At 40.9% G+C, this 22416-nt stretch overlaps 1 protein-coding gene across 4 annotated transcripts; it reads right to left on the minus strand.

Moving 5' to 3' along the window:
- Positions 1 to 200: 200 nt before the first annotated feature.
- On the minus strand, positions 201 to 12559 carry spag8 (sperm associated antigen 8). 4 transcript variants are annotated; one of them, XM_040000960.1, is made up of 7 exons: positions 12030 to 12293; positions 11187 to 11346; positions 10921 to 10966; positions 9149 to 9409; positions 8869 to 8983; positions 8552 to 8614; positions 201 to 948 (listed from the first exon to the last, which is right to left on the minus strand). In XM_040000960.1, exons 2-7 carry the CDS (start codon positions 11251 to 11253, stop codon positions 769 to 771), a joined length of 732 nt encoding a protein of 243 aa, XP_039856894.1. In that variant the 5' UTR covers positions 11254 to 11346; positions 12030 to 12293; the 3' UTR covers positions 201 to 768. The 4 variants fall into 4 exon arrangements, with proteins under 4 accessions (XP_039856894.1, XP_039856892.1, XP_039856895.1 ...); XM_040000958.1 differs by lacking the exon at positions 12030 to 12293 and adding an exon at positions 12339 to 12559 and having other exon boundaries at positions 206 to 948; XM_040000959.1 differs by lacking the exons at positions 201 to 948; positions 12030 to 12293 and adding exons at positions 4161 to 6995; positions 12339 to 12552.
- Positions 12560 to 22416: the final 9857 nt, after the last annotated feature.

Here is a 22416-nt window from a genome sequence, read left to right on the forward strand (position 1 = left end):
TCTAAAACATTGCATCTTTTTAAAAAAAATTAAGTGCAGCAACCAATTTACTAGAGAGGCACTCTAACCTTTGCTGTTAACCTTGGAAGATTAATTGGTTAACGAGGTAGGTTGAACCAAAGCAGGTTATTCTGTTATCTGCTTTTATTTTCATATTTATTTCTCTTAACTTCTACTTCCTGTCTACCCAAGACCAACCAAACTAGTGAGTTTTCTTTTTCATTTCCAAATTTTTCATTTGGGAACAAAATAGAAATCGGTCACATGACTTTATTGATTTGGTTTAGTAACAAACAAACAGCTGACTTCCTGTTTCAGTTTCAGAGGAACTAACGGAGTAATTGACCGTGCGCAGATGTCTCAGGCCAGGATTTCAGTTTTGTTTCTGAGACCAAGAACATTTTTTCATATTTAATTTATTCATATATGTTTATTTGTACTAGGAAACCAACATTATTCTATGATACCCAGACCCTTTTGCAAAGAAAATGTTTATACATCCACCCTGCCGAGGTGAGCAGTACTTCATGTTTTTCCTTGAGGGGTCAGCACAGCAGATCGTCTGCCTCCACCTCACCCTGTCTCTACTGTAGCATGCTACTCGGTCACACCAACCGTCCGCAGGTCCTTCACTACATCCACGAATCTTCTCTGTGGTTCTCTTTTCCTCCTCTATTCTATGTCCCACCTTGACCCATGGTCATGAGCTCTCGTTTAGAGGTAGGGTGAGGAGTCCAGTCCATTTGTAACGGACTCAGACTAGAGCCACTACTCCTCCACATTCAAATAAACCAGCTGAGGTGGTTCAAGCATCTGATTAGGATTCTTCCTGGGTGAGATGTTCTGGGCATGTGCCACCAGGAGGAGGTGACCCTGGGATACCCCCAGGACAGGTGGGGTTACATCTCTTGGCTGGCCTGGGAATGCTTTGTTGTTCCCGTAGATGGCCTGGAAGAGATGGTGATGAGAGAGGACACATCTGATATTAATTTTGTGAACTGTGGTCCCAATTAGTGCATGCTTTAGGACGGGACTACCTTATGATTGACGGGTTGTTACCCTATGAATGAGCAGTATTGCTGAGTTTCACTAAGTAATGGGTGTAATGGGTGCATCCATTTTTTACATCCAGCCTATCACTTTACATTTCCCTAAAATACTGAGTGTGCTTCAGTAAAGCAGAGCATTGTGTATCTGCAGCCTGTGGACAGACAGCGAGGAGGAAACACGAGTCGGCAGCAGACAGCTGTGTTTTGGTTGTAATGACATCACCGCTCATTAGAGGCTCATCAGTTTTTGAGCAGGTGCACGGGTGTGTGTGTGCGCACGCGAGCGCTCGTGCGTTGTCATCTCTGCAGGATAGCATATTCCCCTGTAATTACCGCCCACTTTCTTGCAGCGACATGCCGCATCCTGACACCAGTTAGAGCCACACAGAGGGGATTGAGGGTCTCCACTGAACCCCATGCCGAGCTTCCCTCAGCTGACCTGGCTGTCATCCAATCATCTGTTACGTTCTGCTTTTGCCACATATAGATCAGACCTTTTGTTATACGAACTGCTCCGAGTTTACACAGAGTAACTTTGTGTCTCTTTAAGCTCTGGAAAACAGCTTTGGTGAATTCCAGATGCAAGATATATGCATATTAAAAAACGATATAACTATAAATAGGAGCAATATCAGCGTTTTAGCTTCGTAGGGACTCTTGCTATTTCTGGCCGCAATCTCTGTAAGAATGACAACGTGTTTTTTTGTGTTGAACACAGAATTTCTTTGATCTCAGTGGTTTAAAGCTTTTGAGGATTTTGCAGATAGTTTAAGAGAAACAGTAAAAGCCAAAAAGCCACAATTCTGCAGATTAAACTAAAGAGCAAAAAAATAAATTCTAGCGACTACCAAGGGAAAAACTCGAGGCTGAAAAGCAAAAAACTGCAGTTCCTCTGATGGCCACTTGGGACTTTATCCAAAAGTGAGTCAAATCCCCACCCATACAATAAAGCTCCTTTTGCTGCTCTGTTATTGCCAATCAGAAAATCATTTTCCATGTAACCTTTATGGGTTCAAGTGTTTGTGCAACCACAACTATTGCCATCTGATGGCCTTTCACGTTGGTCTCAGTTTCTGACCTCGAAGCTACATCCATGTTTTATACTGTCTATGACCCAAACTGAAGCCCAGACTTATTGGCTGATCCACCCCTCAGAGATATCACAGCACCAACAACACAAACACAGCTGAGGCATCCAGTTCAGTGACTTGAAAATTCTGGAGATGAAGCCAAGTGGACGCCAGAGTGGACGCCAGCATAAACTATTTATATAATTTTCTGTTTGTTCCAGGCTGTAAACATGTTGGTCATTTATAAAGTTACTAAAAGTTTTCACCACTAGATTTCAGTAGTTTGCCAGCTGCAGTCAACCGAGTTCTGTTTTCTTATTCGTCACAATTCAAGTGTATAATCCTAGCTATGGCGTCTGCTATAAGACAAACAACCTTCCTTTCATATCAAAAATCCTTGAAAGAGTAGTTGTCAAACAGCTAACAGATCATCTGCAGAGGAATGGCTTATTTGAAGAGCTTCAGTCAGGTTTCAGAGCTCATCACAGCACAGAAACAGCTTTAGTGAAGGTTACAAATGATCTTCTTATGGCCTCTGACAGTGGACTCATCTCTGCGCTTGTCTTGCTAGACCTCAGTGCAGCGTTTGATACTGTTGACCATAATATCCTATTAGAGCGATTAGAACATGCTGTAGGTATTACAGGTACTGTGCTGCAGTGGTTTGTATCATATCTATCTAATAGACTCCAATTTGTACATGTAAATGGAGAGTCCTCTTCACACACTAAGGTCAGTTATGGAGTTCCACAGGATTTGATGCTAGGACCAGTTCTGTTTACATTATACATGCTTCCCTTAGGCAGTATCATTAGAAGACATAGCATACATTTTCACTGCTATGTAGATGACACCCAGCTCTATCTGTCCATGAAGCCAGATAACACACACCAATTAGTTAAACTGCAGGAATGTCTTAAAGACATAAAGACCTGGATGGCCGCTAACTTTCTGCTTCTTAATTCAGATAAAACTGAGGTTATTGTGCTCGGCCCTGAAAATCTTAGAAATATGGTATCTAACCAGATTCTTACTCTGGATGGCATTACCTCAGCCTCCAGTAACGCTGTGAGGAACCTTGGAGTCATTTTTGACCAGGATATGTCCTTCAACGTACATATTAAACAAATATGTAAGACTGTGTTCTTCCATTTGCGCAACATCTCTAAAATTAGAAATATCCTGTCTCAGAGTGACGCTGAAAAACTAGTTCATGCATTTATTACTTCCAGGCTGGACTACTGTAATTCATTGTTATCAGGATGTCCAAAAAACTCGCTGAAAAGCCTTCAGCTAATCCAAAATGCTGCAGCAAGAGTCCTGACAGGGACTAGAAAGAGAGAGCATATTTCTCCTGTTTTGGCTTCCCTTCATTGGCTTCCTGTTAAATCCAGAATTGAATTCAAAATCCTGCTCCTCACATACAAGGTCTTAAATAATCAGGCCCCATCTTATCTTAATGACCTTGTAGTACCATATCACCCTATTAGAGCACTTCGCTCTCGCACTGCAGGCCTACTTGTTGTTCCTAGAGTATTTAAAAGTAGAATGGGAGGGAGAGCCTTCAGTTTTCAGGCCCCTCTTCCAGTTTGGATTCGGGAGACAGACACTATTAAGATTAGACTTAAAACTTTCCTTTTTGCTAAAGCATATAGTTAGGGCTGGACCAGGTGACCCTGAATCCTCCCTTAGTTATGCTGCAATAGACGTAGGCTGCCGGGAGATTCCCATGATGCATTGAATTTTTCCTTTCCAGTCACCTTTCTCACTCACTATGTATTAACAGACCTCTCTGCATTGAATCATATCTGTTATTAACCTCTATCTCTCTTCCACAGCATGTCTTTATCCTGTCTTCCTTCTCTTACCCCAACCGGTCACAGCAGATGGCCGCCCCTCCAGCCTGGTTCTGCTGGAGGTTTCTTCCTGTTAAAAGGGAGTTTTTCCTTCCCACTGTCGCCAAAGTGCTTGCTCATAGGGGGTCATATGATTGTTGGTTTTTTTCCCTCTGTATCTACTGTACAATATAAAGCGCCTTGAGGTGACTTGTGTTGTGATTTGGCGCTATATAAATAAAATTGAATTGAATTGAATGTTTTAGTCAGCCAAGAGAGATCAAAAACATTAAATTTAGACTGTATTGGCTATGGCCGGTGTGTTTGTCTGGACTGGATCGGCCCTTGAGTTTTTTCCCCATCTGTGGAATGCTGCCAGTCTACTGTTTACCTCAGCTGTCAACATGGGTGAAAAGCATGCACTTTTACTTACTCCGGAAGAGGCTATAAAACTTTGTGAGGACTGTGATACGGGTCAGTAATTCAGAGACGCTAATCTGACCGATGAAAGCTGAACTGTCCGTAGTGCTGCTGATTTTGCTACTGTTAACTGCTGTTAACCCCTGTTAGCTGTTGTTAGCTGCTGTTCCCTAGCATTAGTGATACTTTCTTTGAAGTGGATGTAACATCGCTGTTTTAGTTTAGTTTTAGCTAATGATAATAAACCTGTTAATTATACACTATTTTTATTTGTGAGTACTGTACGTTTACCATGGGAGCCTATGGAGACTGTGCCTCCAGCAGCCAGTAGAAAAACTCTTTTTGGTTCCTTTATATAATTTACTTCTTCAAAACAATTGTTCCAGGTTAGATTTTTGTTTGGGAACTCAGCCTTCAATTTTTATTGAGGCTTCATGGCTTGGGCGCTTTGACTAATTAAAGCTACAGCCTATTGTGTCTCCTAGGACTGACCCGTGCTAACTGGTTTGAGTTTAAGCCTTCTATAAAAATAAATTAGCTGATTAATATCATGAGACATCACTGCACTAATTAGGAGACATGTGTCTGTGAGTTGCACCCTTATAGTTTATGGATTCTAACCAAGCTTGCTGCCATTCAGTTGATAACTAAGCGCTCTGCCTTCTTGTCGAAATATGGCCACTGACTCAAAATGATGTCATAGTATACATAGTCTATGGTTAGGACCTGGTCAGCATTAGGATACAGTCACTTCAGTTATGCTAAAATAGCAGTTACACACTTGTGGGAACAGAACATTACCTTCTGACCTAAAAATGACTTCACTGTCTGTAGATTTCTATTGTACAGTGTACCTCGGCATGTATAAATAGCACAGCTGAAACAAAATGACAGTTGCTGTATCACATTTCATTTCAAATGTTGAGTACAAATCTGCTGCAAGCCCTTGTCTTTCAGAGGCAAATTGGTTTTCCTGTATGATGCTGTGAGATATTGAAATGTCTGGAGAGAAAAGCTGCAGCGATATACACTAAAAATTACTTGTCGCCATAGCTACCACCCACTAATCCCTGCTGAAAGCCCAGAAAGGATCAGCAGAGCCCGGCATTGTCCTTTGATTGACAGAAGACGTACATGAATCTGTAGCATACATTGTGTGACTCCCAGCGATGTATTGTTTTAAATTAGCATGCTGTAGCAGCACATGTGTGTGAATAAGCTGTTGTTCCTCTTTAAGGGTGACATATTTACCCGGTGTCAGAGAAAAGTGTGTCTTTTTGCCACTCAGCACTAACTGAATGCAATAATTACAGGTTGCAAAAAGGCTGCACAGACATATTACAGAAAAAGATGAACAGAGGATGTAAACAAACTCCCGGCTAGGTGCACAGAGCAACACAACAGTCAGGTGCAGAAAGTACTAAAGTTGCTGTCACACCCATCAATCAGTGAAACCTGCTTCATCCTCCGCATGGAGGGACCACAGCTAACAGTGTGAGAGAGACAGGGTGAAAGGTTTACTTATTACAGATATTCTTAGACTTTACTTGAGAAGGTTCTGGTTTCTCACCAGATCTCAATCCATCAGAGCACCTTTGAGATGTGGGAGCCAACAAATCACATCAACGTGGACCAAAATCTTCATGAAGAAGAATTACTCTAAGGCAGTTCTGGAGTCAAAAAGGGTCCAACGCAGCGCTAGGTGTACACAACAAATTTTCCGTTGGATATATGTGCACACTTTGAAAACACTGGCTTCTCAGACAGTTATGAACCGTTTCATATGCTAAGTGACGCAATACGATTGGCTGATTAGAAGTAATTCACTCCTTGCAGCCAGGGGCCATCTTTAGCATCTCAAAAGCCCTCCAGTCAATTTGTTGTTGTTACCTGGGGAAAAAGTGGGCAGGGACAATCTGAAATGATTAAATCTGATTGGCAGATTAATGCATATTACTGAGAATGAGTTAATCTGTCATGCCCGGCAGCTTGGAGTTTCTTCCACTGATGGCACGGAGATACTTGCTCAGTAATAAGAAAATAATGACATCCCACGGGTCCACTTACACACTCAAAACATCCTTCTTTCCTCCCATTCCTGTGACATGCTCATGGTGCAGATGTAAATACAGCTGCGGTCATGGTACTCAGCATCTAGGTAGCATCTTTTCAAACACTGACTGCTGATTCATCTCATCCAAGTCAGTTTTGTTGTCAATACACTGACAGTCGGGTACACAGAATATATGCTGGTCTCCCAGCTGTTGCATAGGATTTATGATGTCCAGTACACACAGTGAGTCTTGTGCAGCTCTAACTGCTGTTTTGGCGATGGCAGTTCACTTAACCAACATGAGTGCCAATAATAACAAAAAAAAGAATAGCCTTAAAGAATAGATAAATCCTTTGTGGTGCCACTATCACTAAGAACTAAACTTAACCTTTAAAATGGATTACCATTTTAATAAAAAATCATTAAAAAAAGTGGCAGAACAGCACGCTGGTGTAGTGCCTCAATTGTCAGGTGGGAGATCAATTTCATCCAGCCGCTCGGTGATGGGCGTGCTGAACAGAGCCGACTTCCTGAAGGGTCCCTTCGAGCTCCGGGCGGCAGTCACACCCTGTGACACAAAAATACACTATGACTTGGCGATATGGCCTAAAATCCATATCGCGGTATAATTTGAAGCACGTGCGGTAACGATATATATCGCGATATAGCCTTTTCTTCTGTATAACGTATTTTCCACACTATAAGGCACACTTAAAATCCTTTAATTTTCTCAAAAATCGAGAGTGTGCCTTATGTATGAATTCTGGTTGTGCTTACTGACCTCGAACTGATTTTGGCGTGCAGAAATCTGTTAAAAAATGTTTTAGTACAACTTTGTTAAGCCACACTGCTTGATGGATTGTCAGAGCATTACGACTGCCGTAGAGAGGAGCTTCGCGGAGTAATCTGGGTCCAAAACTCCGTCCTGTTCAGGTCCCAAACGAACACTGAGAGTTAAAAACGGTCTAAATTCTTTCATCTTTAATTAAATCATCAGCGATGCTGCTTTACCAGGTGTAACAATTAAGTTTAACATCCAGGCATCCATGAAAACAGAATTTATTAAATTTAACGGAGTTAGAAGTTAACAGGAAGTTAGCTCGCTAGTTTCCACCTAAACATGACAGACCATGTTCTGACTGAGAGATTTTTGAAACTAATTAAAACGTACAGCTCTGCTACCACTTCCAACATAAATGAAGACAGAAAACTAAACAGCAGTGGCGTTTGCAGGGTTACTGAAGTTGGACTACCTGGTATATAATGTTGTGCTACCTGATTGCTAGCGACACAGCTATGTTAGCATAACATTAGCACAGTGAAGCTGGAGGATGAACGCCAACTTTTTTCCACTCGATAAAAGTTAACGTGAGGGATTCTGGTGGTTAGGGACAAATGCAATCGCATAGCAGGATGCCATACACGGGCCAAACTTCAGTCAGGAGAACAACTGAGATTATTCATCCACAATACGAGGTTAGTCATTAATATACTGCAACAAGATGGGAATAGAGAGAGAATTCAACATTAATGAATCAATGTTACGGAAGTGGAGGAAGCGCAGTTTTTGCCTTTACCCATATTTCAACAGTGCTTCATCTCTTTGCTATGACTGCCGGCATAATTTGCAGATGATAATGGTTGTAGCTGCTGCAATGCTTTCCACCAAAACAGGCGCAGCTTGATGACGTCATCAACATGCACTATCGCGATAGAGCGGTATAGTCAAAATCTCTATCGTTGGCCAAATTTATATCATTTCTATCGTATATCGTTTATATCGCCCACCCCTACTATGACTAATCACAGCAGAGAGAGGTGATTAATATCATCCTCTTGACCTTGGTGGATAAGTGTGACTCTCCTGCTGCTGTTGTGTGTTCCCTGACATATTTCATGGTGCTATTAGTGGCTAAACAGTATTCTTTAAGAAAGGAAAACAGCTGCTCAGACACTAAGGACAGACCGCAAACACAAGTGTTCATCATCAGACAGGGAAAATTGCTGTGCTGTTGATCACATATAACTTTCAACCGATAAATAAATCACTTAAATAGAACTTAAATATGGATATTTTAAAGGAGAGAAAAAGAAACCACTATGAGATAAAGCAGTCTGACTTACCTGTATCCGCTGGCAGTTTTCACTCCAGAATGTGATGGCCTGGTCAGTTTTGTAGTCATGAACCTGTAAAAAATTAAACCAGTAAAATGTCAGAAAGATTTTCAGGCTTTTATAGGAGAGGCTGATGATGTACTTATTATTTTAGGTATTCTGCTTCTCACAGCAACTGTGTATTTCACATAACCAAAATACAAACAACTCAAAGAGGAGGAAATAAAAGTATGGAAATTTATTTTGTAGTTTTGAAATCAGATTGTTGCTGTTTGGGGAGATTAAGCACAGACACAAACACACACAAAGTTTGTAACTCTACATACACGTGTTGTTTCAGGTTTATGAGGCACAAATCCCTCCACACAGAAATCCTTCTGGGTTGTGGAGCAGTACTCCGTTTTGGGAGTCAGTGGATTCAGATCAGCATGAATCTTCTCACTGTGAAAACAAGAAGACAGAATCTAAGCACCAAGCAGCAGCACTTATCTGTGATCCAGCACATACAGTTTTTGTTGTTGTTTTGTTTTTTTAAGTGTAGCATGATGTAATTAAATGATTTGTAAACAACCTATTTACTATAAAATATACTGAAAGTTGCTGCACATTGAAAGGAGCCAGCTGAAGTGGTTTGGGCATTTATGCCTCCCGTGCACCTCCTCAGAGAGGTTTGTGAAGCCCCTGGGCAGAACCAGGACATGCTGAGGAGAGACTATGTCTCTTGGCTGGCTTGGAAATGCCTTGGCTTCCCCCAGATTAGCTAGAGGTGGAGGTGCTAGAGGGAGGTCTGGACATCTCTGCTGCCCACACAACCGAGACCCAGATAAACAGCAGAAAATGGATGGTTGGATGAATTCTAGGTCTTTCCTGAAATCAAAAATCAATCAGTGCTTCCCATCTGAACTCCTCAGAAACAGATGATTTTTTCCTATAGTGACGTGAATATATTGAAAGAAGCCACACAAAAATTTTGAGGTGGGTTGAAGATTTATGCTCTCTCTTGTTTCCCAGAAGTTCTGAAAACCATTGCATTTCAAGTACAGAGATATCCAGCAGACCTGCAATATATTTTTATGTTTTATACACAAAGCTTGCAGTCTGAACAAAGAGAGAAGTCTGAGTAACATGTCCAAGTTATCATATAGAACATGCAAAGAACACTATTTCACAGCCATAAGCTGCACGTTAGAAAAGTATTTTGGAAACAAAATGTATGTAAGAAGCAGAACTTGTTTTAATCATCCAATTACCCAGTTTACACCTTTTCAAGTTTTCCCCATTTTCTTAAATTTGTCTTTCCATTCCTGAAATTTTCACATGGCTGCTTCATGTACTTAAGAAGCAAATTTGCCTTTAACTCCTGTGTGAAGGGCCTGCAACTCAGAAAATATTCAGAATTCATTCATAATGCTAAAGTTAGTATCATAAAAAGAAAATAAAATCAACTGCTTCTGAAAGGAGTGATTTAAAAAAAAAAATATTATATGCAATTATCCATCTGCCTCATTTGCTATTAAGATTAGCCATCCTGGAAGGATGTCTGACCATACAAGGATGGTTTTTGCATTCTTCCAAATCTTTTGACTGAACGTAGCACGCAAGCTGAAGCGTTGCATTCACTGGAAATAGTAAAGTCGTCTAGCCCTAGCAGGTGCAAGAAGCACTATTAGCCAGGCGCAGTCTGCTCATGCCCACACAGTCCAGCGAAGAGCTCTAATAAATGCAAACATGTGTGGGTGAGCTGATGGTGTGCAGGGCGTTTAAGGCTCCTGGTGTAAGCATCATTTATTTGCATCGTTTCATGACACTCAGTGGCTCTGTGGTATTACATATAGTATATAAAATATGTCATACTGGACTGAAATGAAACCCAAAGCTTGATACTCCGCCAATCTCCCATCTGGCTAGGATTATTTATACACAGTGTTGTGCTTTACATAACAGCCAATCAGCCAAATCATACAAGGCTATTGGACACACCGTTGGTGTTTGCTTATAAAACCCAGGAAATTTAGTGTATGGTTTAAAATCAAATGATGACACACTGTCTACTACTAGTCAAAAAGTTTTCATTGAAGACATTACGCTTTGCAGGCTTTTATGAGTTGTTAACTTGTGTGGGATGTTAACAACCACCTCTGCAGGGATGGACTTTATAAACCCCATAAGGGTGACTGGCCCCTGTGTAAAATAACACCATAAAGTCTGATTTAAAAGCTATCACAGCTGTGACTGAACAGTAAAACAAACCCCGACGTGTAAATATTACATCACCTTCCCCTCAAGACATGGTCAGGCAGTGCTCCTCGTCTCCATAAACAAACCACTTCCAGAAATAATTCGTTTAACATCAAAAGACTTGTTCATAGTTCATTTACCTTATCATCTGGGCAGTGTGTTTTTTAAGCAGCTCGCCTCTGATGCCTGAACCGAGGAAAATATAAAAGACAGGATGAACAGGGCATGCACAGAAAGCCATCCCCCAGAATAAAAAACTTTTTGGAATTGAAATAAGAAGAGGTCACAGCAAATAATAAAACCTTTCAGCTCTTTGTAAATGCTTCTCTGTTCTTTACATGGCTCTTAATGGTATGGGTTTCAACATTTTTTTTCATTCTGGCTGGTGAAAGATAAAGACACATACCCTGTAACCTCCCCACTGGACTCTTTGGAGCAACATAAGCTGCTTTCAGCGTAGTCACAGACTCCATCTTGGACTCCAGGTCTATTGTGAGAATCCCCTTGTGGCCATGTATGTGCTTGTGTGTCTCTGGGTCCTCTGTATGGAGATCTGCAATGGCTCTCTGAGTAAAAAAAAAAAAAAAAATCACAGGATTTTTTAGTCGGGTGGAAAACCATGAAAATCTACAATTTTGGATAAGTAAAAAAATGTTTTTGTACTTTTGCAACTGTACACCATCACAGTTGATTATAAATCAGACAATCAAGACATGACTGCAGTGCAGACTTTCAGCTTTATTTCAAATGGTTTTACAAATGTATTGAATTATCTGGTGAGGAATTACAACTATATTGATACACAATTACTGGCCAGTCCATTAGGTACACCTGTTCTTTTTAAACTGCTTTTTAATGCAACTATTGAATTAGCCAATTACATTGTAGTAACTCACTGCATTTAGACATGCAGATATGGTCAAGATGATCTGCTCAAGTTCAAATCAAGCCTCAGAATGGGGGAGAAAGGTCATTTAAGAACATGGCGTGGATGATCTGGGTATTTCAGTAACTGCCCATCTACACGAATTTTCCCACAGAACCGTCTCTAGGGTTTACAGAGAATGGTCCAAAAAAGAAAAATATATCCAGTGAGCAGCAGTTCTCACGGGTAAAATGACTTGTTGATGCCAGAGGTCAGAGAATGGCCCGACTGGTTTGAGCTGAAGGCAACAGAAACTCAAACAACCACTTGTCATAAGCAAGGTATGCAGAAGGACATCTCTAAATACTACACAAAATAGCAAACCTTGAAGCAGATGGGCTACAGCAGGAGCAGACCATACGAAGAATTAAGGCAATTCTGAAGGTAGAATTGGATCCAACTTAGTGCTAGCAGTGCTAGCAAGGTGTACCTAATTCTGTGGCCCTGAGTGACATCCGTGTTATAACATATACTTGCTGTGTCAGGGACGCTGCCTTTCAAATATGGTTACCTAGACACCAGGTGTTAGCTCCAGGTATATTAATTATTAGATTAAATTAGCAAACGTTGTTAAGAAGTCTCGCGTGAACTTTTAACATTAGCTAAACCTCGGAAATGGTTCACAGCACTCACCTCTTCGACCCAGTTATGCAACATCGGTTTTCCAACTTTATGTCCCACAGCGGCTGTCTGCTCGGTCATAACGGGAACAAAACTATGGAACTGGACTGAACGCAAGTGAATGGAGCTGCGGGTAGCTTCGGGATCGTCTTCTTTCTAAGTTAAAGTTTACGAGCATCGCTTAGCAACAGCGTTTGTTCGACGGAAGCGTCGCCATGACAACAACAACAATGCACAACGTAGCACGTTGTAAGAAAAGGTAAACTTCCGGGTGGAATGCATTTTAAAACCTTATTTGGGGCCAACATTAGCAAACCCATGTTTTTAATCAGACTTGGCTGATGATTCTACTTTATGGGCCAGTAGCAACTGAAATTAAATAAAATTTAGACAATGCTTTAAAACAGCTAAGATTTAAGATGGCTGTCAAATTGTGGGACTGTACGTTCCAGGTCCTAACCTGAGGTCCTCAGCCAAGGTTATCCCACAATTTCAGCTGAGAACCAAGGCTGATCCAGCTTTTTCAGTCAGTGGACTCACTCTCTGAATCAAGCTTCCTAAGAAGGCTCACTGTCATCTTTTAAATCCATCTTAAAGACATATACGCAGCTGTTTTCTGTGCCTCCACTTTGATTTACATTTATGTTCTCCATAATAATTGTTTTATCACCTTCCCCTAATTATCATTTTTAATTCATTTTTTAATATTTGCTTTTAATTTACCTGTTTTTCCATTTCTAATTTTCTTTATTCCTTGCTCTTATCTCCATTTGTTGCCAGTATTCTTTATGTTATTTCATTCCATTTCCCATCTTGTACTGTGAAGCACTTTGTAACTTTGTTTTGAAAGGTGCCATGTATAAATAAAGTTATTATTATTCAAGTTATATATAGTCTGTCAAATATCATCCACAGTTACAGAGGAGCTAAAAAGCTTTCCTCAGAATGAAAGTGGAATAAGACATTCTTCTTCACATTCTTTCGGGTGAGCACAGAGGCAGAGCTTCTAGTCTCCAGGAGACAGCTGAGCGAGAAAGTGCTGTCCCGTGGGGTGCAATTAAAGTGAACAAAGATGACACCCCTGTCATCTGATCACCTGGTAAAACGGCTTTACAGCCATTCGCTGATTGATCCATCTACGGGTACAGCCATCCTGCTGAGCAAGGGTTGTGCTGCCATTGGAGGAACATTTCAGGTCAGAATTTTTTTCTCCCCCTCTATTGAACTTTATTCTTCCATTACATAAGGCAGAGCTTGATTCAGCTGTGAACAGTGAAACAGCAACTATAAATCATCAAGTGAACATGAGAAAGTATAGTTGTATTAATATGATCCATACAGGCAGATTTTTATAAAGAAACTATATCTTTTTTAGACCGACAGACTCCAAGTGCAGCCCTTAATACTTCAATGTGTCTCAGTTCAGATACACTGTCATGTAGTACACTAGAAAGCACATACTTTCATTGTCAGTAAGGTGCTGTTGTCTCAAACTGTACATGGCATGTTGTGCATTTTTGGAAAATATAATGATTTCTGCATTTGTACGACTGATTTTTCGGAACATTTACAACCTGTTCATCCACACATCCAGAGCAATATACTTCTAGATTTAATAAACAAAGCCCAGCAGACACATGGAAAGACCAGACAAAAATCTGCTGCCGGTGGAAACTGGTAGTCCCTCCCTGCTTGCTTCAAGATAGTAACGCTTGATCGTGAGGCCTTTTAAGTCTTCCACAATTGACAGTTTCACAATACATATTCTATGTGCCACAAACTGGCCTACACAAACATGACAGAAAGAGAGATGCACAGCAAATGACAATTAAAAACCTCTTCATTTAAAACTAAATAAACCAGGGGTGGCCAACCAGTCAGAGACCAAGAGCCACTTTTTTATTGTGTTACCGCAAATAGCCACATCATACACATGAGCACACATGAACATCACCCATCCCTTCCTCTCTCTCTCTCCCTCTCTCTCACACACACGCACAAAAAATACACACACCTCTGCTCAGCCAGATTTATTGTAAATGTCACACACCAACATGATAATGACAGAAATGGACTCCTACAGTACTAAAACCACAGGCCAGTCATTTTCTGTCATGAACCGAAGTTCAGTACGCAAGCTGGACCCAGAAGCAGAGACAACACGCACAGGAGTACGAAAAATAAACTTTATTTTAACTAAAGGTGTCCCGGAAGGGTCAAAGGAAAACACGCGAGAAACTAGAAAAACCAAGGGACCGGGGGATGAGTTACGCAGGAACGCAGTAATCGGGACTGTGGGAGGCTGCAACAGAAAGAGGGAGAAAGTTACTGGGGAGCGGGGAAATAGCAGCATACGTGGGGGGAGAGTATGAGTCTTACAGTCAAAGCGGGGCCGTGGGAGCCGGAGGGAGGGGTGAGGGTCCGCGGGGGAGCTCCAGGAAAGTAGAGGTGATTGGTACCGGAGGCGATCCAAACTCCAGACGGGCAGGTGGACAGGCAGGTGGCTCAAAAACATGTCGAGCTGTTACCTGAGCGCAAAAGAAAAGATTAGCGTTTGTTCAGGTAAATGAGGGTTTTCACAACCGCCTTCCCGTGGGTGTACGTTACCGCTGTGAGATGACTAACGGACTGGCGTGGAGCAGCTGGCTGGGCTGGATCAAATAGTCCACCTGATAATCGCCTGAGATGGGATGCAGGTGTGGAGTTAACAGCCACACCCGTGGGCGTGGGCATCCCATCAGCTCCTCGGACACCGGGCCGCGGACCATGACATTTTCAACAATGAACATTGTGTGCACTGTCTCACACACACAAACTCTCAGTTCAACCAAGTCCACAAACAAAAATATAATAATCTACAATAGCATTTTTCTTTTACTATGCATGTTCTTTAGTGGGACTTCTGGCATTCCTTGCCTTGAACACTCCTCTTCAAATTTGGCTTGTATTCCGTTGTTGTCACTCAAAGCAATTCTTTCACATGAGTGTCAGTCAGAACAGATCGATGCTTTGATTTCACATATTTTAGGGTAGAAAACACAGACTCGTGACAGTATCTTAAGAGCAGCCCGTTTAACATTGGGGTATTTTTCCATTGGCACACTTTTCCAGAAATCAATGGTCCATTCCCTTAAAACAGGTTTCAATTGGTCCTCCTCATAAAGATCAATCATCTCCAACTCAGCCGCAGCTTCATCTGTGACTAGCGGGACTTTCAAACAGTCCGTCTCTGCATTAAATGAGTCGACGAGGAACGTAATCTGTGGCCTTTTCTATTGTAGATCACGGAACCAGGTCACAAAGCTTTCGTGCAAGTTTTCAACCAGCATTGCATATCTGGCTCTTTGCTTACTCAGGGCGGCGCTGGCAACTTGCCCGCTGGCTTTAAGCAGAGTGGGAAAATGCGTTAAATCTCCCTTTTGAATATGCGCCTTGGACAGCTGTAGTTTGTTGACAAACGCAAACACACTTTGCACCAGGTCAGGCAGCGTTTTTAACTTACCCTGCAGGGTCAGTTTCAGTCTTTCCAAGTGACACAGATCCATAATCCACTTGAGGTCCGAGAGCTTGGGATAGTCCTTGTCCTTCTCTTCCATAAACAGTTTCACGGTATCCAAAAGCTCAAAGAAGCGAGAGAGTACCTGGCCTTTTGACAGCCACCTCACAGTGCAGTAGAGCGGCAGGTCACCTGGAAGCCCTTGGTCCAGCTCAGCGATGAGATTCTTGAATTGCCTGTGGTTAAGCGCATGTGTGTGGATATAGTTGAAGACTTCCATCACAGGCTTTAAGACGTTATGTAAATTCATTGATTTAGACACGAGTTGCTCCATGTGGATGATGCAGTGGAAATTCCAAAACTCAGGAAATGTTTGGTCAGCTTTGCACAACCCCACAAGCACGTTCACAGATCCCATCATGGCTGGTGCTCCATCCGTGGCTATTGCAGTTAGTTTCGTTATGGGCAGATTTGCTTTTTCAAATGCAGCCATCATGGTTTCTTTTACGTCTATGCCACAGGTTCTGTCTTTTAATGGCACAATATCCAGGAGTTCTTTGATCACACAATCGCTTGACACAGACGATTGCCAATTGAGGCTTGTCTTGTATATCACAACTCTCATCCAATGCGACACTAAAATACTCGTGCTTGAAGGTCAGAGTGCAACTGTGTTTCAATAACTGTGTTAATGTCCGATATTCTGTGTCCAACAGTGTGCCGGACAGTTGGACGTCTGATACCATGTGTTTTAGTTTGTCGTTTTCAGGAGACAAGATTTCAACAACATCACTGAGGCATTTTTTAACAAACTCCGCTTCATTGTATGGGTTTTTAGCCCTTGCAATGTTCCAACCCATATGGAAAAGAAATAGTAAAAACATATATGATTTACTCTTGAAAGTGGCCACTTTCTCATTACTTTCATATATTTTTTTAGTAAGTATACAAAACATACAAGTTTCATTATATAATTTTTCAAGGGATCTTATATCTGTTTTCACTCTTGTATGCTTTTCATACAAGTTTCATACAAGACAGATAAAAACTTTATAAGATTTATATATATCTTTTCCATATGGGAAGCCAGCTGATAGGAGCGTTATGGTCTCTAAGCGCTTCGTAAAATTTGGGAAAAACTGTATCTGCTTTTCTGCCTGACTTTTCAAAATGGCCAACTCGTGCTTGCGAAGTTCAGTCCCTTTTGGTAATCCCTGGTCAATGTTAGCATGGAGTGAGCTTTGAAGCTTTGAAATGCGCTAATTACATCTGACATATGAGACATGGCTTGCCATTGCATTTAACAAAAATATATAAACTCTCCCACTCTGTTTAAAACGTCCTGTATTCATCTTCATGTTTTCGTTTTGCTGTGCATTTTTTCCCTGCCATTTTAAGGGTGAACTTGCCCCTACTGGGAAACTTTGCGGTATTTTCATCTCACCCACATGCGCATTTGATGAAAATACCATATTGAATTCAAGCAAAGTGAACATGCACATTTTAAAACAACATCAACAACAAAAAAACCCTCCAAAACGCAAACACAAACTTTGATATGTACGTAAGAGCCGCATGAAAGTAGGCAAAGAGCCGCATGTGGCTCAGGAGCCGCGGATTGGCCACCCCTATGCTAGGCTGTCACAGAGGTAGTCATACATGAGAGAGCAACATTTCTTTAATAAATATGTTAACAATCAGACAGTTTAACACTGCTGGCTTTAACATTTCTGAGTATTTATCCCTCTGGGGAGAAAAGTGAGAGAAAGGAAACAGAGAAAGAAGAAAATGACATTATTTAAACAGAAGCATCAGCTGAGCCTTCAGCTGTTCGGTGAGGTTAGGTTATGTCATATGGAAAGCACAGGTATTATCAGATGTGTGGCATTCGACTTATCCTACGCCAGGTTGAGTTATATCCCATTCATTATGTCATTAGCATTACCAGACAGAATTTCTATATAGTATTCTCCTTTAAGAGCTTTACTTTATGCACCCCTTCATGTTACACCTCGGTTAGCTGCTTGTTTTATCTGCTTTGTGTGTTGTTTTTCTTATTATTTCCTGTTTGCTACAAGTTGTTAAATAGATTCATCTCATTCTATCAGCTATTTTCCTGGAGTATTTCTCAAATATTTGGGAACAATTTTTCTGTCCCAAAGTGCCTCTCCAGCTGATCAGATTACAGATGAATGGGGACAAGCATGTGAGCATATTTTTATTATTGACAGATACATTAGCATTTCATATGGCATGACATTGGTAGTATTTTTTTTAATCTTTCTTTTCAAGTTAAGAACTGTTGCTATAATGAATAGTTTGTAATTTTGTTATTTAATGGGTAATAGTATTTAGGTTTGCACATTTCAAAATAATTAAAATAGTTAACTTGTTGTTTTAAGTCGTGCTCTGCTGGTATATTTTGTCAGTTTCCAGCACTGTAAAAATACATGGTAAGGTTGTCTAAGACATACTGTCCACCATTACCTCTTTATTAAGCAATAAAGAGGTAATGGTGGAGATGCTGAGTTGGGTGATTGGTGATGTATATAGGTAGAGGTTGGGGCCATAATGTGAATTCTGCTCAGGGCCCCATAACACCTTGGGCCGGCCCTGGTGCAGTGCAGCGCACGTACCTACAGTTGCTCTGGCAGCTCATGAAATGGCCACTTGAGGCTCCACACACTCCCAAAAAGCATTTAATTACTTTTCTCGCATTCTTTAGCAAATTCCCATCACTGCTTTGTAAGTGCATGGCCTCTGTTTCCCCACCACCTACAGCAGAACATTGTTTCCCATTTTCACATGATGCTGCAGCCCTTTTGATCTGAAGGTGAATGCAATTTGCTTCTACATCAAGAAACTCCATCATTGGAACAAAAAAGCCCCTCTCAAACCTCAATTTGATTTTTTGTTATTTGGTCAGCAATCAAATCATGGACCATTTATTCATGCAAACTCTGCCAAATTTAACGCTCAGTGCTTGTTACCGTGGATATGAACCACAGAAACAAACCACAGAGAGTGTTGCTGGGAAACAGCGAGAGGAGTTTTCACTGTTAGACAGCCAGAGTGTCTGCAGCAGTCTACCCCCTCGGCATGAAGCACAGTCAGAAAGCAAATCAATGTTTTATGGATGCTCGACTGTCAAACTGTGCCTCGTCATGGCATGCAAACTAATAGGTGTCCTCCACCCGTTAGTTTATATCTATTCAACTATACGATGGCTGCATATTCCACATGTGCTCCACTGGAAGAAAAGCAGCAGTGGAGAGATGAAGTCATCAAAGAGTGTACTTTTATAGAAAGACATACTTTAAAGAATTTATTGCTTTTCAGTTTTTTGCATTTCTTCTTGGTGCTCTCCATCTCTAATCTTCATCAGCTGCTGAATCTTCCTCACATCTGTCTTCTCTACTTGGATGTGCTGTTTTCCTCTTCTGTACCAGTATGGTAGATGCACCACCACTTCCATCTGTCTTTCCCTCACATATTCTCAGGTGTTGTGGAATAACTCATTAATTTTAATGTCATATCCACAGACAATCTTGTGAAGTGCTCCAAGTACCTCACAATAAAATCCTTATATACAAATGAATGTTTTCTGTCTGCTGAAATTCTGGAGGGGCTTTAATTTGAAGCAGTTCCAGAAAATGTTGAGCTCTAAGAATGCAACTGCAGTAATTTTAACAGAGCAGGAAAGGATACAAAAATAAAAATAAAATAGGAGTAATTGGGCTTATCAAGAAGCAATAACCTCTCAAGCTGTAGAGGATAGTTGGTATAAGATCAAATACAGAGATTGAAGGTATTTAATGATAATGTTGTGCCTTTTCAAAACTGAATCAACACACAGTCTTTACCACTCTGTGACTATTTTAATTTGCTTTTTGTTTATGCTCTTGCATAAAATATACTTTTGTGATTGTTAAAATGTCACCGTGTTAACCAAAATAATTAATGCAGGACATAGTGGTGGTGATGCAATGAATGACCACAGATAAGGAAAAGTGGAATATGTACTTTAAACAGAATTTAAAGAAAGGGAGTGGATTAATATCACTATATAAAAGTAAAGAGCCGATTAACAACAGTAGACTGGAGGTGAATGAGGCATAGCTTAAAGTAGCCAAAGCCTCCATCATGTAAACTCTGACGTTTTGACCTGGTCACCCATGTCAGGCACAGACTGTCCTGCAATATTTTGGTTGCTCAATAATTTTTTTTTTTTTAATGGAAATTTCTACAGTAGACACTGAAAAACAGGAAATTTTCTGTCATTTACTTACTTAACTACTTAGATATAGTATGGATGGCTCTGGATGGATGGAGGACTTTATCAGCAGTACAAGCTGTAAAACTTAAAAATACTGTCGAAAGTCCCAAAATGTATGCCCTCCATCATATTTACCAAAGCCATCAAGTGGGCTGGAGTGGAGTCTTTATCGGTCTTATTCTGGCCACAGGCCTTATGTTTGACACCCCTGCTGTAAGCCTTTTCCTGTGGCTTTTCCCCTCTCTCTTTGCCATACGCCTAGCTTCCCACTAGCCCTTTCTGCTTTCTTTATCTACCTCTGAATCCCATTTTTCTTTGATACTATGGACAAGTAACTATCAAAATAAAACAGGAAGTGAGTGCTCTAATTAAACGGGCAAACACGCATTTGGAGGGATACACAGAGGATGGGAAAGCAAACACTGAGGCAACAAATTCACCTCTAAAGCTAAATCATAACAAGAACTGAAGACTCCAGAAATACTCAAGAAACCATAAAGATCAATAAACAAAACTACGAACATGAAACACAGAATCTGAACTCAAAAATTCAGACAGACCCAGGATCATGACAATTACACTGCAGCAAAATCACTGATGCCTTTGCACGTACCCACAGCCACAGAAGTATTGTTTGTGAGTGCATGAATGTTGTAATCCTTGTGGTGGTTTGGTGGTCATGTAACATAATATGTCCTGAAGTTTTTGTCTAGTTTCAAATATCATCATTAAGAAGCACACAAAATACAGATTCTAAACTTTAGGTGGAAATTAATGCCTCGGTCTTTAACCAGACAGTTGGAGAACGATGCTGGAAATAACCACGCAAAGACCAAAACCTATCAAGTTTACATAGCAGTTTGCTCTTTTCCTCCATTTAACAGAGTAATGGACAAAGTCCTCCAGTCTGACACTGAGGATATATCGAAACCCCTCTAGATGGAGACTATCAGTCAACGTTGTAACATCCTTTTTCTCCCACAAGAGAAGAGAAGGACAGGAGGTGATGCTATGTACTCTACATATGAAGTGAGTTTTCTGATCCGCCGAGGATCATCCGAAGGGGATCTGGCCTTATTTGGATTTTTAAAATCTCTGAAAACAAAGAAAATAATTCAGACTCAGAAGTTTTTTGTTCGCTCTCTGTGGCATAATTATGTCACATTTTATAAATGTCTATAGTCTGTATAGACAGGTTATAAATCTCACATACAGTACACATACAAAATGACAAAACTACTGCTGCTGTGAAGTGTTTGTAGTAGAAATCCTTGTTTCTGTGCTTCTACAGGAACATCATTCCTCCAAAAGCAAACTAAATGTATTTATTCCCACGGCAGAGGCATTCAGACCTTTTCAAGTAAAGCTTGTGAGAAGATAAAAACTCTTGGAGCCTGGAGCAGGACTCTCCCTCCTCCCGTCATTAATGTTGTGGCTTACAGCATGTGTGGTCACGCCGGCGGGAGTGCAAGCTGGACTCAGATCAGATTCCCCAAATCCAATTCATGTAGTTGGTGATTCAAAAACACATGTTGCAGAAGGAAGTTTTTCCAAGGCTTTCTCTCTCTCTCTCTGTGTCTCTAACTAGCAAGCAGAGCGCTTGCTATTTTTGTACCACATTGTGATTACATGTTGACTGACCATCTCCATGGCTACCAGCATCTCTGCAGATATATTGATGAGGCGTGCGAGTGATGGTCTGTTTTTCTCTTTAGCCAAATCACTCTAAGACCTGGCACCACATCAGCTTTCATCTCGTTACTTTCATCTTCCCCTGCAGTCACATCCTGACCCCCAGACCGACCCACACCCTCCCAATATGAGCCTCAAATAACTAACAGCAATCGTTGGCTTTCATCTTCAGGCTCCTCAAGGATGGAGTCATGTTGCGTGACATCGTTATCATCCTTAGTATACCTTCACGCCATGCCAAAGGTGTTCTTTTTTAAAACTTTTTTTTTTAAAAAGAATGAACCATTTAGCTAAACAATCTGAAAAATGCAACAACAGTTTTACGGTTTCAAAGGTCTTGCACATAACCACATACAATCCAGTCTGAGATGGACAATTATTTCACGACCCTAAAGAGGATCAATCAGCAGTGGTGTGGTGACTCACAGGGACATCGTCTTCCTCCCATTCAATAAAATATCTCCTTCAGAGATCCATCGGAGAGCAGAACTTCAAGTTAAAGGAGCCCATGGCCAGATATAATCAGACACCCGGTGTAATAATTAAAACATTAATGCTGTTTTATGGAAGCTGATGAAAAAAAAGGCTAGTTTTTTTATTGAAACAACAGCACAAACTGTGACGTC

Source organism: Simochromis diagramma, unplaced genomic scaffold, assembly GCF_900408965.1.
Source record: "Simochromis diagramma unplaced genomic scaffold, fSimDia1.1 OVJJ01000596.1, whole genome shotgun sequence".
Lineage (NCBI taxonomy): Eukaryota > Metazoa > Chordata > Actinopteri > Cichliformes > Cichlidae > Simochromis > Simochromis diagramma.

Bases quoted from the DNA above. Each gene is read 5' to 3' on its own strand.
- spag8 (XM_040000958.1), bottom strand. From the start codon at position 12,407: ATGACCGAGCAGACAGCCGCTGTGGGACATAAAGTTGGAAAACCGATG. The intron at 10,967-11,186 runs GTATGTGTCTTT...TCCTCGGTTCAG, and splicing joins TCCAGTGGGGAGGTTACAGG to GCATCAGAGGCGAGCTGCTT. The intron at 9,410-10,920 runs GTAAATGAACTA...TTTTGATTTCAG, and splicing joins CACACTGCCCAGATGATAAG to GAAAGACCTAGAATTCATCC.